Here is a 16,255-nt window from a genome sequence, read left to right as displayed (position 1 = left end):
AGTATGTAGCAGAACGGGGAAACCTTCCACATGTATAGACAGATGTGCTGTAATCATTTACCCCCAAATGAAAGAAAATAGAATAAAAGGAAAGGGAATAAAAATATTATAAATATTTTACCAGAGCACTGCTCAGCTCTGGCTTATGGTGGTGCCGAGAATTGAACCTGGGACTTTGAGGCCTCACGCAGGAGAGTGTTTCTGCATCACCATTGCACTATCCCCCCTCCACAACACCTAGATTTATAAAAGGCTCCTGTGGTCCGTGAGCAGTGTGGACAGCCTGTCTTTGACGAGGTCTCCTGGGCTCCAGGCAGGGGGTGTGAGGAAGCAGATTCTTCACCCCGACGGGGCTGGATTTGAACCCCGGACTGAGAGCCGCAAGGGCAGCGCTCTGCCCCCCACATCTCAGCCTCCACCTCCTGCTCAGGAGACTGGCTTTCCGCGGTAGCTTACTTGCTGAGGCAGTTCTCGTAGTTGAAGGTGGCCTTGAAGCCGTAGATGGAGAAGGTCACCACGCTGGCGAAGATGGAGGTGCAGCTGTTGATGAGGGACACGAGGACGGCGTGCTTCTGGCAGTTGCTGGACGGCTCGTTGTAGCTGGCAAAGGCGATGAGGCTGCCAAACCCCAGGCCCAGCGAGAAGAAGATCTGGGTGGCGGCGTTGATCCAGGCCTTGGGGTTGGCCAGCTGCTCCACCTGGGAAGGCCCAGACTCTCAGACCCACGGAGGACACGGAGGACGGGAAGCCCAGAGAGCATAAGAAACTGGCCTGCGACACACAGCCGGTCGGAGGCAGGTCCCCCGGGGCTGCAGCCCTGCTCCCCACGGGGCCCGAACCATCCACTCCCCGGCAGGCAAAGTGTGTGGCACTCTCACGACACACGCCCCACGGTGCCTTATCCCTGGGAGGTGGGCGAAGCAGAGGCCACAGCCAAGCCATCCCCAAAGGCAGGAAGCCCTGAACCACCCACAAGCAGAGGGGGCAGCTGGCTCTCCGACATGGCCTCGTGGTAGAGGTCCGGGTCTGGCCTGACTTCAGCACCAATCAGAGGGGACACTGGGGGTGAGGTGGGGGACCTCTCCTGTGTGCGTGTGTGTGTGTGTGCCATGATCATTTTGTCTTCAAGAGCTAGATTGGCTAAGAACTTCGGCTACCCCTAAGGCAGTCAGCAACCCCCCCCCCCCCTGCACTGGGGACCCCTGGCTGTGATGCTGGGAGGTGGGGGCTACAGAGGATGGGTTTGCTTCCTGGAGTGTGTGAGCATGAGTGGATGGGGTGTGCTTACAGTGCCTGCATGCTTCACAGCTGGGCAAGTTTGCAGTGAGATTTGGGACCAGGAGGCCAGAGGTGGGGCTTGAGAGGGGGTGAGGTTGGCTGTGATTTGTAGGTTACTAAGACCTGGGGGTGACACACCTGGTTGAGTGCACATGTTATGATGCATAAGGACCCAGGTTTGAGCCCCCCCCCCCCCCCGTCCTCACCTGCAGGGGGAAAGCAGGGCTGAAGGTGTCTTTGTATCTGTCTCTCTCTCTCTCTATCACCCCTTCCCTTTCGATTTCTGGCTATTCAATAAATAAATAAAGATAATTTTTTTTAAAAAAAAAAGGCCTAGGAGCAGGTCAAAACCTTACTGTCTGACAGTTCACAGGACGTGGGCACTGCCTGTCTGCAGATAAGCCATGCTCCTCCCACAGTCACGTGGGCCCACACCAGCCCCCAGGGACATACTACCATCCTTTCACTGGGTCTCTGTCTCCCGTTCTTTCAGTCCATCCCAGAAGGGGGCAGGGTGACTGAGTGAGGGTATCTCTGGAGCCCCAGCTGTCCTTGAGCCTTCACCTTGGGCGTAAACATGTAGACCAGGCCGTTGGTGGCTCCGTGCAGGGTGAGGCCCCTGACCAGGTAGATGATGAGCACACAGTAGGGCAAGGACGCTGTGAAATACACCACCTGCGGGCAGAGAGGGTGGGGTCAGCCTCCTGCAGACAGGGTGCCCAGAGTCCGCTAGCCCCACAGAGCTGCCACCCCCAGACTGAGGAGCTAGGAGAGAGCTGGAGGGGCTCGGTCAGACGCAGGCTCTGAGTTCAAGCTGGGAAGTGTGAGTGTGTGTGTGAGTGTGTGGGGTGCCAGCAAGTCTCTCCTGGCATAGAGAGAGACAGGTCTGAGCCTCTGCCCTCCATCCCAACCCACCTCAGCTCAGCCTCCTTCCAGAAGGCACTGAGGGCATCCACAGAAACTCACTGGCCATATTTGTCAATGTCTAAAGAAAACGAATCCAGGGGGCTGAGTGGTGGCATGCCTGGTTAAGTACACATGGTACAAAGTGCAGGGACCCATGCAAGGACCTGGGATGAAGCCCCCAGTCCCCCATCTGTAGAAGGGAAGCTTCACAAGCCATGAAGCAGGTCTGCAGGTGTCTCTCTGTCTCTTTCCCTCTCTATCTCCCCTTCCTCTCTCAATTTCTCTCTGTCCTATCAAAAAAAAAAAAAAAGGAAAAAATGGCTGCCAGAAAAAGTGGATTTGTAGTGTCAGCACAGATCCCCAGCAAAACCCTGGAGACAACATACACACACACACACACTCACACACACACATTCACACACACACACACACACACACACTCACACACACACTCACACACACTCACACAGACATACACACACACTCACACACATTCACACAGACACACGCACTCACACACATACACACACACTCACACACACACACTCACACACTCACACACATACACACACACTCACACACTCGCACACACACATACACATTCACACTCACACACACACACATTCACACACACACACTCACACAGACACACACACTCACACACACATACATACACACACACACTCACACACACTCGCACACACACATACACACGCACACTCACACACATACCCACACTCACATACACACTCACACATTCACACACACACTCACACACACACACACACTCACATATATACACTCACACACACATACACACACTCACACACATACACACTCACATATATACACTCACACACATATACACACACTCACACACACATACACACACTCACACACACACACACTCACACACACACACACTCACATATATACACTCACACACTCATACACACACTCACACACACATACACACACTCACACACACAGACACACTCATACACACACACACTCACACACACACTCCAGTAAGGTAAGTCCCCAGCAAAACCCTGGAGACAACACACACACACACACACACACACACACACACACACACACACACACACACACACACTCACACACATACACACACACTCACACTCTCACACACACACACACACTCACACACATACACACACACACACACACACACACACACACACACACACACACTCCAGTAAGGTAAATCCCAAGGAAAAATTCATTGTGAGCATGCATGTGAGCCTAGTTCCTGAGGCAGACTGAGGCTGGCCTCCCCAGGAAGGCAGGAGGCAGCAGTGCGGGCTTGAGCAGCCTCTAGGGGCTGGCAGAAGTCCAGCTGCCCCAGGACCAGAGGGGAAGCCTCGCCAAATGTGCTCAGCAAGGAGGAGTTTGGAGTGGGGACCGGCGTCCTCTAGGAGAAACAACAGAAACCCTGGGGTGTAAATCAGGGCCGGGGAGACAGCATCCAGGTTCTGCAAGACTCTCACGCCTGCAGCTCTGAGGCCCCGGGTTCAGTCCCCAGCACCAGCATCAGCTGCAGCTGCCCAGAGCTTTGTTTTGTCTCTCAGTAGCTTCCATTCTGGATCTCTTTCATTAATATATAAATATTTTTAAAAAATTGCACATAAATGGAATTCTTTTTTTAACGTGGTGCCACAGAATGATCCCAGAACATTTTGCATAGTTACTATTGCTGAATAATCTCCCTGCCCTATTTGGGGGGAGGGTTGTGGAGAGGGAGAGAGGGAGAGGGGGAGTGCAGACAGAGTTCTTTTTGTCAACCAAATCTGTGTTTGCCGATGCATCACAAGTTCAATGCCATTTTGTCTTTGGTTTTTAGCAGTCGTCTCTGAGGAATTTTAACTTTTTCAAACCATTAAAACAGAGACTGTCCAGGGCATGTGTGTCTCTCCAGAACTGGAATCTTTCTTTTTAAAGATGTTTTATTTATTCCATTATTTATTGGATAGAGGCAAAGAGAAATCCAGGGGGCAGGTGGAGGCACACCCAGTTCAGCATGCATATTACTCAGTGCCTATGTTACTAAGCACACATGTTACTCAGTGCACACGTTGCTTAGTGCACACCTATCCGTGCAAGGATCCAGGTTTGAGGCCTCAGCTCCCCACCTGCAGGTGTCTATCTTTCTCCCTCTCTGTTTTTTTTTTCTCAGTTTCTCTCTGTCCTATCCAATAAAATGGGAAAAAACAAACTGGCCATCAGGAGCAGTGGGTTCATAATGTTGACACCAAGCCTCGGTGATAACCCTGGAGAAAAAGAAAATCGAGAAGGAAGAGGAAAACAGAGAGAGACACACACCTGCAGCACTGCTTCACTGCTCATGAACATCCCCCTGCAGGTGGGGACTGGGGATTTGAACCTGGGTTTTTGCACATTTGTACCGTGTGCTCTTCCAAGGGAGCTACACCCCTGGCTCCTTGGAATTGCTGAACTCCAAAGTCCACCCGAGTTTCTTATGCAAAGCAAAGGCATATTGGCCCTATCCAGGAGTCCTTGTAGTGCAGGGACATGGAAAAGGGACTCCCTCGGTGCTGCACCCTCCGCTCCAGCTGAGGCCTGGCTCCTTCCCGCAGATTGCCAGGGTCACCAGAGCGGCATGCTGTGCCCTTTACCCTGGGGACGGCAGGCAGAGGCAGGTGTATCATGTATCAGAGTTTTAACTGAGGTCTCTGTAACTGAGGAGAGTAATAAATCCACTCACAGACTGCAAGAGAACCAGCCAGGCCAGAAATAGAGGTGGGCCAGTGGGAAGAAAGGGGGTCCGGCTGGTGAGCTGGACAGGAGGGAGAGGTAGCCAACGTCCACAGTCAGCTGGCACTTGGAGGGTATGGGACCCGTCTGTGGAGGTTCCCTCCCTCCCCACAGTGAATACATTCCCTGAAGAGTCTCCGGAGTCCTGGCCAGAGTAACCCATTTCTCCGCCACCCCCATCAGGAAAGTTGGCACAACTGGAACAGATCAAAACTCTGGCTGTTAAGAGAGAGCTGGTAAAATAGGGCTCCCTTGGAATGTGCTGTCTTTGCTGTGTGGGGGACCCAGATCTGCGGCCAGCCCTACCACACTGGGTGCGGGGGGAGCTTAGGTGCTGTGGTCTCTCTCTGTTTTTCTCTGTCTCTATATTACAAAAGGTCAGCTTGGATCAGTGAAGCTGCAGTAATGTCAAAAAAAAAAAGGCAAGGGGGTCGGGAAGTAGCGCAGAAGATTAAGCACACGGTTGTGAAGTGCAAGGACCAGCTTAAGGATCCCGGTTCGAGCCCCCGGCTCCCCACCTGCAGGGGAGTCGCTTCCCAGGCGGTGAAGCAGGTCTGCAGGTGTCTGTCTCTCTCTCTCCCTTTCTGTCTTCCCCTCCTCTCTCCATTTCTCTCTGCCCTATCCAACAACGACATCAATAGCAACAAAAGCAACAAGGACAACCAAATGGGGAAGAAATGGCCTCCAGGAGCCGTGGATTCATACTGCAGGCACTGAGCCCCAGTGATAACGCTGGAGGCAAAAAAAAAAAAAAAAAAAGAAAAAGAAAAAGAAAAAGAAAAAGAAAAAGGCAGACCGGGGAGCAGAGGTCGTAACCATGAGTGTTATCAAACTGAGCCCTGTAAGCAGAGCTCTGGGCATGTCTGCCATGGGAGGAGAGGCAGACAAGTCAAGTCTTCCTGGCAGCATGTAAGCTCACTTGACACAGTCCTAAGTGATCCGGGGACATGGCCTCCTTGAATCTCCAGCTCTGCAGATGCTGCCCTCGTGTCTTTTGGGATTCTGTGCACTGTGATCTGGCAAAAGCAAGGCACTGTCTGTCATCACCAAGACTTCACTGCCCTAGGAAGACATTTTTGCCTCCAGGGTTATCGCTGGGGCTCGGTGCTGGCACTAGGAATGCACTGCTCCTGGAGGCCATTTTATTAGACATGACAGTGAGAAACTGAGAGAGGAGGGGAAGACAGAGAGGGAGAAAGACAGAGAGAGACACCTGCAGACCTGCTTCACCGCTTATGAAGCTTTCCCCCTGCAGATGGGAAGCTGGGGTCTCGAACTGGGATCCTTGTGTGGGTCCTTGTGCTTAGTTCTATGTGTGCTTAACTGGGTGTACTACCGCCTGGCCCTTGGCTATTTTTTAAAAATATTTATTTATTCCCTTTTGTTGCCCTTGTTGTTTTAGTGTTGTAGTTATTGTTATTGTTGTTATTGATATCATTGTTGTTGGATAGGACAGAGAGAAATGGAGAGAGGAAGGGAAGACAGAGAGGGGGAGAGAAAGACAGACACCTGCAGACCTGCTTCACCTTGTAAAGTCACTCCCCTGCAGGTGGGGAGCCGGGGGCTCGAACCGGGATCCTTACACCAGTCCTTGTGCTTTGTGTCACCTGCTGCGATACCTCCTGGCCTCCATAAATAAATATTTTTAAAAAGAAGATACTGTGTCCTTTGGGACAGATGGAACTGGAGGTGATGATGCTTAGTGAAAAAAGTAGAGAGATGAAAGACAGCTGCTAGATGGTTTCACTCATAGGTGGAATCTAGAGTTTGATTCACAGGAACTTGGCAAAAGAAAAAAACACAACAGAAGTAATCATGCAAACTCTAAGACTTGTAAGAACTCTGGTGTTTGTCTTTGGGAGGAATGGTGGGGACACAGAGCTCTGGTGGTGGGTGTGGAGTGGAGCGATACACTGTCATCTTATAATCTGGTACCATGCGATTAGTAACAAATAAAAAACTATATATATAAAAAGCTGGGTCATGTGGAAAACAAACATTACACACGTACAAACTGCTGTGTTTACTGTGTTTTACTATTGACTGTAAGCTACTGATCTTCCCAAGTAAGAAGTAGAAGCTGGGGGATGAGAGCTAAGTTTCTGTTCCTTGGGTACATTTGCAGTCATTTACAGTTTTAATTAATTAATTAATTAATTAATTAATCAATCCTTTTTTTGTTTCCGGTCACTGGGGCTCAGGGCCAACACTATGAATTTGTTGCTCCTGTGGCCTTTTCCCCTTCTCTTTCTCTTTCTTTCTTTCTTTCTTTCTTTCTTTCTTTCTTTCTTTCTTTCTTCTTTCCTTCCTTCCTTCCTTCCTCCCTCCCTTCCTTTCTTCTTCTTTTTTTTCTTTTTTTGGATAGGACAGAGAGAAACTGAGAGAGAAGGGGAGACAGAGAGGAGAGAGAAAGACAGACACCTGCAGACCTGCTTCACCGCCTGTGAAGCGACTCCCCTGCAGGAGGGGAGCCGGGGGCTCAAACCGGGATCCTTGCATGGGTCCTTGTGTTTAGTGGGTCCTTGTGTTTAGTACTATGTGTGCTTAAGCTGGTGCTCCACCGCCTGACCCTCTGGACCCCTTTAGGTCCTTTCAAAGACCCAAAACATCCTTTTAGGGTGCTTTTAAAATTATTTTTTAGGCAAGTCTCTTTTCAGGATGTGGGGCTGCAGCCTTGAGTGCCTGTGTTCACGTAGCCACATGGCAGGTGGTTCACGCAGAGGCCCCTGGGCACCCTCCTCCCCAGAGCGGCTTCTGCCCTTCCGTGGCAGGCCCCTGGGTGCGCCCTGAGCAGCCTCTGAGACGGCTGTGTCCTGCCCTTCCGCATCTCCCACCGGCCCGCAGCCCTGGGCAATCAGCCACGCCACCCCACCTGCCCACAGCTCAGGGCCCGCAGCCACGCCATCCCACCTCGCCCACAGCTCAGGGCCCGCAGCCACGCCATCCCACCTGCCCACAGCTCAGGGCCCGTAGCCACGCCATCTCACCTCGCCCACAGCTCAGGGCCCGCAGCCACGCCACCCCACCTGCCCACAGCTCTGGGCCCGCAGCCACGCCACCCCACCTGCCCACAGCTCAGGGCCCGCAGCCACGCCATCTCACCTCGCCCACAGCTCAGGGCCCGCAGCCACGCCATCCCACCTGCCCACAGCTCAGGGCCCGCAGCCACGCCATCCCACCTGCCCACAGCTCAGGGCCCGCAGCCACGCCATCCCACCTGCCCACAGCTCAGGGCCTGCAGCCACGCCATCCCACCTCGCCCACAGCCAGGGGCCCTCAGGCCACTCCACCCACCTGTGTTGGTCTGCTTCTGGATTCTGCTTGTGAAGCCTTCTGATTTGTATCATCACGTTGGATTCGCTTGTGTTGCTTGCTATGTGTTCTGTTTGCACGTCCACTGTTGGCTGGGCACCCCCTGCCTCTGGGATATTGGGTTGGTTCCCCCCCCCCCCCCCGCCCGCCTCTGGGACATTTGGTTTAGTCATCGCTGGTTCGCTGGTTCGAGCTTCTTCCTTCTCCCCTCCCCCTATCATACATATTTTCTTTGGCTCCTGACTCTCCCGCCAGAGGAGAGAGATGGAGGACAGAATTGGTTGTGATTAGATTAGATTAGTTTTTTGGACTGCATCCCCACTCGTGAATAAAGACTGAACTGCGTTCTCAGCTCAGACATGAGTTTCTGGTTGTCTCTGTCTCCCGCCCGCAAAGCCAGCCCGGCAAAAGCGACACATCTGCCCACAGCCCTGCACCAGCAGCCACTCTGCCCACCTTGCCCGTTGACTCGGTGCCCCGCAGGATGCACAGGTAGACCACGAGCCAGGCCAGGATGAGGCACAGAGCCGGCTCCCACTGCAAGGCCCCGCTCTCCTGGATGGAGGGTGAGATGTTGAGGGTCTTCCGGTACCAGAAGTACTGCGTGGAAGAAGCCTTCTCGCACTCCTCCTCGTAGCCTGTGCGGTTGTCATTCAGCGGGCAGACCGACCAGGGCAGGGGGTCCTTGGGGACATAAGTGAGCGGGAGACAGAGCAGTAAGGGCTGAGGCGGCACCATGGAGGTGGCCCTCGGGCCTGTCCGTAAGGGAAGGGCGCTGGCTCCCTGAGCCCCGCTGCTCGGGCACCTGCAGGCTGACAGGGAGACGCAGAGGGTCTGCACGTTTGGAGACAGAACGGCAGCAACGGAATCCACAGATGCTTCTGAACAGGTGGGAACTGGGGAGTCTGCTGGGGTGCAAAGGAGGAGGCCTGGGAGCAGGAGGGAGCAGTTTGAAGGACCTCCGAGTGGTCAGCTTGTCTGTGACGACTCAGCTTTGGCCCAGAACACCTGCAGCTACTCGCCCAGGGGCTGCCAGCCCGGTGTCTGAGCAGCTGCCTGAGAACAGCCGGGACCTGGTCACCACCCACCGGCATCTTTGGTGAGAGCTCCTTCTAGCTCAGCCTGACTTAGAGAAGGCGTCTGCCTCTCCCAGCCACCCACACCTGGCCTCAGCCCCGGCCTGCGCACACGGGAAGCCTCTCCCCGCTGGTCCCCACACACAGGCCACCCCACTCCACTGCTGGCCTGGCATTTTCTGCCTAATCCAAGTTCTGGGGCCACTCTGCTGCGGGAACAAGTGCTCAGTCTGAGTGGCCTCTGTTTGCCCCACGGCCCCCAGCAAGTCCAGCCATGGGGGAGGTCAGGGTCTGCCCTCACTTGCTGGCTGGGAAGATGGGTGTGGGTGAGGGAGCTGGAGGGGGTGAGGCTAGGTCTCCACTGTGCTGACAGCAGAGCGAACCTGGCAGAGCCCGAGCAGAGCTGTTCCCGAAGCCACCAGGCTCCCGGATGCTGTTGACAGAGCTAGTCTGACCAGGGCCTCACTCTGTGTATCAGGAGCAAAACGGCCTAAACAGTAATGACATAGGGCCAGGCGCTGGTATACGCGGCCGCACACGTTACAGGGTGCAAGGACCCAGGTTCAAGCCCCCCAGCCCCCACCTGCAGGGTAGAAATTCACAAGTGGTGAAGCAATGCTGCAGCTCTCTCTCTCTCTCTCTCTCTTTTCTTCCTTCTCATTTTCTGTCTCTATCCACAACTAAATACATAATATATATTTGGAAAGATTGGGAAATATAAAAGAATAGCACGTAGCACAATAGAAGAAGAAGGGAACTGGGGGCGATGGTGTATTTAACTCTGACCAGGGTTCAGGGTGGAGTCGGGGGGCTCCAACTCTGTTTCACCAAGGCCAGAAGCACAGGGTCAGCTCTGCTTGTGCCTGGCTGTCTAGTGGCCATGGGGACCTGCACATTGCGATTCCACCACTCCAAGGCTGCGGTTTTGTTTTTGTTTATTTATTTATTTTGGAGACAGAGAGACCAAGCACTAGGGCTTCCTCCAGCACCACAGCACCTCTCATGTGGTGCTGGGGTCCAAAGTGAGGCAGCGTGCATGTCAAGGCACGCGCCCTACCTGGTAAGTACTCCTTCTGGCTCACCCTGTCTCTGGATCTAGTTCCTGGGTCCAGACCCTGTGCTTCACAGGGAACAGAACTGAGAGCCCACGAGACAATGCCGTGGGCTGTGGCCTTTTAGAGAATGCTGGGGGCCCTGGCGGCAACTGGGGTTCTTCTCTCCCTGGCATGCAACCTGGGATGTTTCCAGAGACGGTCACCAGCCATTCCTCCCACCGAGAGCCGAGAGCCGGCGGCACCTGGCCCCTGCCCCGTGGGTCGGAGCTGGCGCTAGCTGGCTTCCTGGCCTCAGGCTCAGGGAAACTACCCGCATTGCTCCTGGCCCCTCTCTGTTCTGTTTGGGAAGAGGCAGCGATGGGGGAGGTGAGTGGGGAGAGGGGGAAGGGGAGTCCCTGAGAGTGAAAAGGGAACAGAGAGCATGTGGGCCGAGAGGGGGTTGTCTCCTCTTATCCTGGACACAAAGATCGGCACTCTGCTCCACAGCTCCCAGCCCCTTCCACATTCCAGCAAGTGCCAGCCAAGCTTGTCATCAGAAACATCAGTGTACAGGGCAGCCCCTTTGGGAGCCGGCACGGGGACGCCTTAAACAGTAAGAACACAAGTGCCTTATGGTCTAGCAACAGTGCTCTAGGGTAGCATACCCAGAGGACACTCAAACCCTAGCTGGAAAGGTTCGTGCACTTCTAGTCACGAATGAACTATGACTTAAAAATAAAAACAATACACTCTCCAAGTAAGCAACGTGAAAGGGAGAGAGAGAGAGAGAGAGAGAGACAGAGAGAGAGAGAGAGAGAAAGGGGCCAGGAGTTGGCTCACCTGGGTAAGTGCACACATTATAGTGCATAAGGCCCCAGGTTCAAGACACTGGTCCCCACCTGTCCCCCACCTGCAGGGCTTCAGATGTCTCTGTCTCTTTCCCTATTTCTCCCTCCCCTCTCAGTTTCTCTCTTTCTCTAGCCAATAAATAAATAAATAGATATTTGTTTAAAAAAAGAGAGGAAGGAAGGAAGGAAGGACAGACGGAGGGTAGGAAGAAACAACAGTTTACAACATGCAAACATGTTTCTCTGGACATGGTCCCCACCGTGTTATGGAGGGTTTGGCAGCTCTCCTAGGAGAGCTTCAGACCTGCAGGGACTGTGAGGCGTCCATCTGGAGTCAGGGCCCCAGAGAAGGCAGCAGAGGCAGGAAGTGGGAGAGCAAGGGGTGGAGGCCAGCCCGGCTCACCTGCCCCCACCACGGTTCTGTGGGGATGCCAGTCTTCAGAGAGGACCCCACACAGCCATGGCTCTGCTCCCCCAAGACTCAGGCATGTAGATGCCCACGGCAGGGCTCCTGGGCTTATGACTCCAGGGGTGCACGGACCCCAGGCTCAGAAGCCCAGAGTCAGCCAGCGGAAACTTGGGAGTCCGGTTGGGAGCTGTGGTTCTCCACCTCCACCTCAGCCCGCAGGGGCCGCCCTGACGGCTCTCTCCTCCCCGTTGTACCTGCTCCCAGGCACACGCTCACCTGGAAGGAGTGGAAGAGGTACCAGAAGGCCCAGGCATTGATGACATTGTAGTACATGGACAGGAAGAAGGAGACCACCACGCTGGCGATGCCTGCGGGCAGGAGAGGGTGAGGACGGCAGCTCTGTCTCCGGCCCCAGGAGGAGGCTACGTAGGCATGTGTCACCTTCCGCAGGCTTGAGAAGGGTGACCAGGACCAGGAGCTCCCACCTCTGCCTGCCTCCTGCCTCCCTTCCTTCTTCCTTCTTCCTTTTTTTTTTGGCCTCCAGGGTTATTGCTGGAGCTTGGTGCCTGCACCACGAATCCACTGCTCCTGGAGGCCATTTTTTCCCCTTTGTTACCCTTCCTTGTTGTTTATCCATGTTGTTACTGTGATTGTTGTCATTGCTGTTGGATAGGACAGAGAGAAATGGAGAGAGGAGGGGAAGACAGAGAGGGGGAGAGAAAGACAGACACCTGCAGACCTGCTTCACCGCCTGTGAAGCGACTCCCCTGCAGGTGGGGAGCCGGGGGCTCGAACTGGTCCTCACACTTTGCGCCACGTGCGCTTTACCTGTTGCACTACAGCCCGGCCCCTCCCTTCCTTCCTTCCTTCCTTCCTTCCTTCCTTCCTTCCTTCCTTCCTTCCCTCCCTCCCTCCCTCCCTCCTTCCCTCCCTCCCTCCCTCCTTCCTTCCCTCCCTCCCTCCCTCCTTCCTTCCTTCCCTCCCTCCCTCCCTCCCTCCCTCCCTCCCTCCCTCCTTCCCTCCCTCCTTCCTTCCTTCCTTCCTTCCTTCTTTCCCTCCCTCCCTCCCTCCTTCCTTCCTTCCTTCCTTGCTTCCTTCCCTCCCTCCTTCCTTCCTTCCTTCCTTCCTTCCCTCCCTCCCTCCTTCCTTCCTTCCTTCCTTCCTTCCTTTTTCTCTTTTTTAATCTTTCTTTATTTTTTGGATAGAGAGCCAGATATTGAGAGAGAGAGAGAGGGACCTGCAGCCCTGCTTCACCACTCGCAAAGCTTCCCTCCTGCAGGAACTCTGGTGACTATGTATATCTATTAAAAAAGCAAACGACCTGGGGGCTGGGTAGTGGCACATCTGGTGAAGCACACACACTGCCCTGTGCAAAGTCTGGGTTCGAGCACCACCCCCCACCTGCAGGGTGGGGGACTTCATGAGATAGAGAGCTTCTTCTCTATCTCCCACCCCTCTCAATTTCTCTCTGTCCTGTCAAACAAAACAGAAAGGAAGAATGAGAGAAGAAGAAAGAAAGGAAAGGAAATAAAAGGGGGGGATGGCTGCTAGGAGCAGTGGGTTTGTGGTGCAGGCCCCAAGTCCCAGTAATAAACTTGGTGGCAAAAAATAATATAAACAAAAGATCTATTATTAATAATTACAGGGGAAGGGCAGGATGACTGTGTGCCTAGTAGTGCACACATATTACTGTGCTCAAGGACTCAGGTTCGAGCCCTTGGTCCCCACCTGCAAGGGGCGAGGGTAGGTGAAGCTTCAAGAGTGATGGAGCAGTGCTGCAGGTGTCTCCTCTCCTGCCCCCTCTCTCTCTCAGAAAAAGGAAAAAAAGGGAGAACTGTTGGTAACTGCCCTGCCACTGTGCAGGTTTTGTGCCCCAGCAATAACCCTGGAGGCAAAAAGAATTTTTTTTCTTTTTCTTTTCTCCAGGGTTATTGCTGAGGCTTGGTGCCTGCACTACGAATCCACTGCTCCTGGAGGCCATTTTCCCCATTTTGTTGCCTTTGTTGTTGTCATTATTATTATTGTTGTCACTGATGTCGTTGTTGGATAAGACAGAGAGAAATGGAGAGAGGAGGGGAGACAGAGAAGGGGAGAGAAAGACAGACACCTGCAGACCTGCTTCACCGCCTGTGAGGCAAGCCCCTGCAGGTGGGGAGCCGGGGGCTCGAACCCGGATTCTTATGTCAGTCCTTGCGCTTTGTGCCACGTGTGCTTAACCCGCTGCGCTACTGTCCAGCCCCCACAAAAAGAATTTTTTAAATGAAGAGTGATAGCTCCCCAGGAGCAGCTCTGGGAGTCCCCAGGACGCCTGCTAGTCGGCTGCAGAGCAGAGCGGCCATGGGCTCATGACACCCTTCCTTTCTCAGTGCCCCTGAGTGAGACACCGGCCCCTCAGCCTCTGGCCCCTGGTTCCCCTCCTGGGCTGCCCACCCGCCTCTCCTCCTTGGGGCTCTCTCTATTGCTTTGCGTGTGCCTCTCGCTCCCCCAGACCCCCTGCCCCCCCCCCCCCCCGCCCCACGGTCCAGGGCGCTGGGGATGCCTGGCGGGCGGAGGGCTGGAGAGGGCTCACCTACCACCTACCGACTCCGCTGAGGTAGGGGCTGATGGTCCTCCAGGCACCGATGCTGCCCTGCCGCATGCGCTGCCCCACGGCCAGTTCCAGGTGGAGGAGCGGCATGCCCTCCACGATGAGCATGATGATGTAGGGCACCAGGAAGCTGCCTGCGGGCAGAGCCGGGCGCCAGTCACTGCGCTGGCCGCCACCCTCTGCCCAAGGGCTCCCCCTCCACCCTGCCCTCAGTCTTTCCACACGCCCACTCATCTACGCACCTCCCTCCCTGTCTCCCTCCCTTCTCCCTTCCTCTACTTCTCTCTCTTTCTTTCTCTTTCTCCCTGCATTTCTTTCTTTCTTTCTTTCTTTCTTTCTTTCTTTCTTTCTTTCTTTCTTTCTTTCTTTCTTCCTTTCTTTATTTCCTCTTTCCTCCAGGGCTATCACTGGGGTTCAGTGCCAGCACTACAAATCCACTGCTCCTAGATGCCATTTCCCCCCCATTTTATTGGACAGGACAGCGAAAAAAATGAGAAGGGAGGGGAGATAGGGGAGAGAGACAGAGAGACCCCTGCAGACCTGCTTCACCACTTGTGAAGCTTCCCCCCTGCAGGTGGGGAGCCAGGGGGTCCGAACCCTTAGCCTCGTGCAGGTCTTTGCACTTGGTGCCATGTGTGCTTAACTGGGTGCACCACTGTCCGCCCCCGCCCAGTACACCTTTCCATCACCCGTCCTCCTGCCTCTTTCTCCACACTCCACACCTCCCTGCACACCCATCTTCCTGTCATACTCTCACCTGCTTCTCGCCACGCACTCCCCGCTGTGCAGTCATCCCTCAGCAACCCAATCGCCCCATTCTCTTATCACCCCCTCCTGTACCCATCCTTTTAAAAATCATCCTATTTGTCTATTTATTGGATATATACACAGAGGAAAATGAGGAGGAAGGGGTGGAGAGACAGAGAGACACCTGCAGCCCTGCTTCAGCACTTGTGAGGCTTTCCCTCTGCAGGTGGGGATCGGGGCCTTGAACCCAGGTCTTTGTGCATGGTAATGTGTGTGCTCAACTGGGCGCATCACTGTCCAGCCCCAGCTCCCCTCCTTTTGCTTTGCCCCTTCGTTCTCCATACTTCCACCCAGATGTTCTCTTTTTAAAAATTTATTTGTTTATTTATTTAGTATCGGATAGAGACGGAGAGAAATTGAGAGAAGAGGGGGGAGATAGAGAGGGAGAGACACCTGCAGCCCTGCTTCACCACTTGTGCAGCTTTCTCCCTGCAGGTGGGGATCGGGGTCTTGAACCTAGGTCCTTGTGCACTGTAATGTGTGCGCTTAACCAGGCACACCACCACCTGGCCCCAGCCCACACATCCTCCCACCCTTCCACTTACCCAATCTTCTGTCTTTCCACCCATGCATGCATCCATCCATCCATGCATCCTTCCATCATTTTATCTACTCATCCATTCACCTGTCTCCTTGTCCATCCATTCATGTGTGGCATGAAGCTACCCCAGTTATGGAATCCTGGGCAGTACACAGTCACCCTCCAAGGCACCTCCATACACCTCGGTCGACCCGGCCCCTCTCCTGAAACTTACAGCGATTAGTCAGAGCCAGGACCGCGTAGATGTTCAGTACTTTCACCATCACCCCTGAGCCCACCTGTCCAGGTGCCGACCTCCACACACTCGCTTTGGGCCTGAACACTTCTGCTGGGCCCGGCCACGAGCAACTGCCCTGCTCTTTGCCTTGGATGGCTCTCCAGGCTGAGGAAGCTCGTAACCCTCCAGGGGCTACACAACATTCCTTCAGGCCTCATATATTCAGAAACGAGGCGGGGGCTTGTCTGTGGTGTCTCTGTCTGCTGTGCTCCCAGGCAGAACTTCCTGTCAAAGAGTGCCTTTCTTTTTCAACTAACTTATTAATTTATTATTAGATAGAGACAGAGAGAAATTGAGAGGGGATGTCGGGTTGCATCACAGGGAAGAGAAGCGACCAGGAACTCGAGGCTGAGCGGGAACGCAATGCAGTGCCTTTATTGATCA

The 16,255-nt window shown here is 54.1% G+C and overlaps 1 protein-coding gene across 1 annotated transcript in view; it reads right to left on the bottom strand.

Moving 5' to 3' along the window:
• The window catches only part of SLC6A20 (solute carrier family 6 member 20), a 49,260-nt gene that overhangs the window by 19,796 nt on the left and 13,209 nt on the right, over positions 1 to 16,255 (bottom strand). Inside the window, exons 2-6 of the mRNA XM_060204860.1 lie at positions 14,240 to 14,380; positions 11,936 to 12,027; positions 8,749 to 8,976; positions 1,843 to 1,953; positions 457 to 698 (exon numbers count right to left, since the gene is read on the bottom strand). Coding sequence (XP_060060843.1) covers positions 457 to 698; positions 1,843 to 1,953; positions 8,749 to 8,976; positions 11,936 to 12,027; positions 14,240 to 14,380 — 814 coding nt within the window. The remainder of the gene's footprint in view (positions 1 to 456; positions 699 to 1,842; positions 1,954 to 8,748; positions 8,977 to 11,935; positions 12,028 to 14,239; positions 14,381 to 16,255) is intronic.

This window comes from Erinaceus europaeus, chromosome 12, assembly GCF_950295315.1.
Source record: "Erinaceus europaeus chromosome 12, mEriEur2.1, whole genome shotgun sequence".
NCBI lineage: Eukaryota > Metazoa > Chordata > Mammalia > Eulipotyphla > Erinaceidae > Erinaceus > Erinaceus europaeus.
This window is presented reverse-complemented; position numbering and strand designations above follow the sequence as displayed.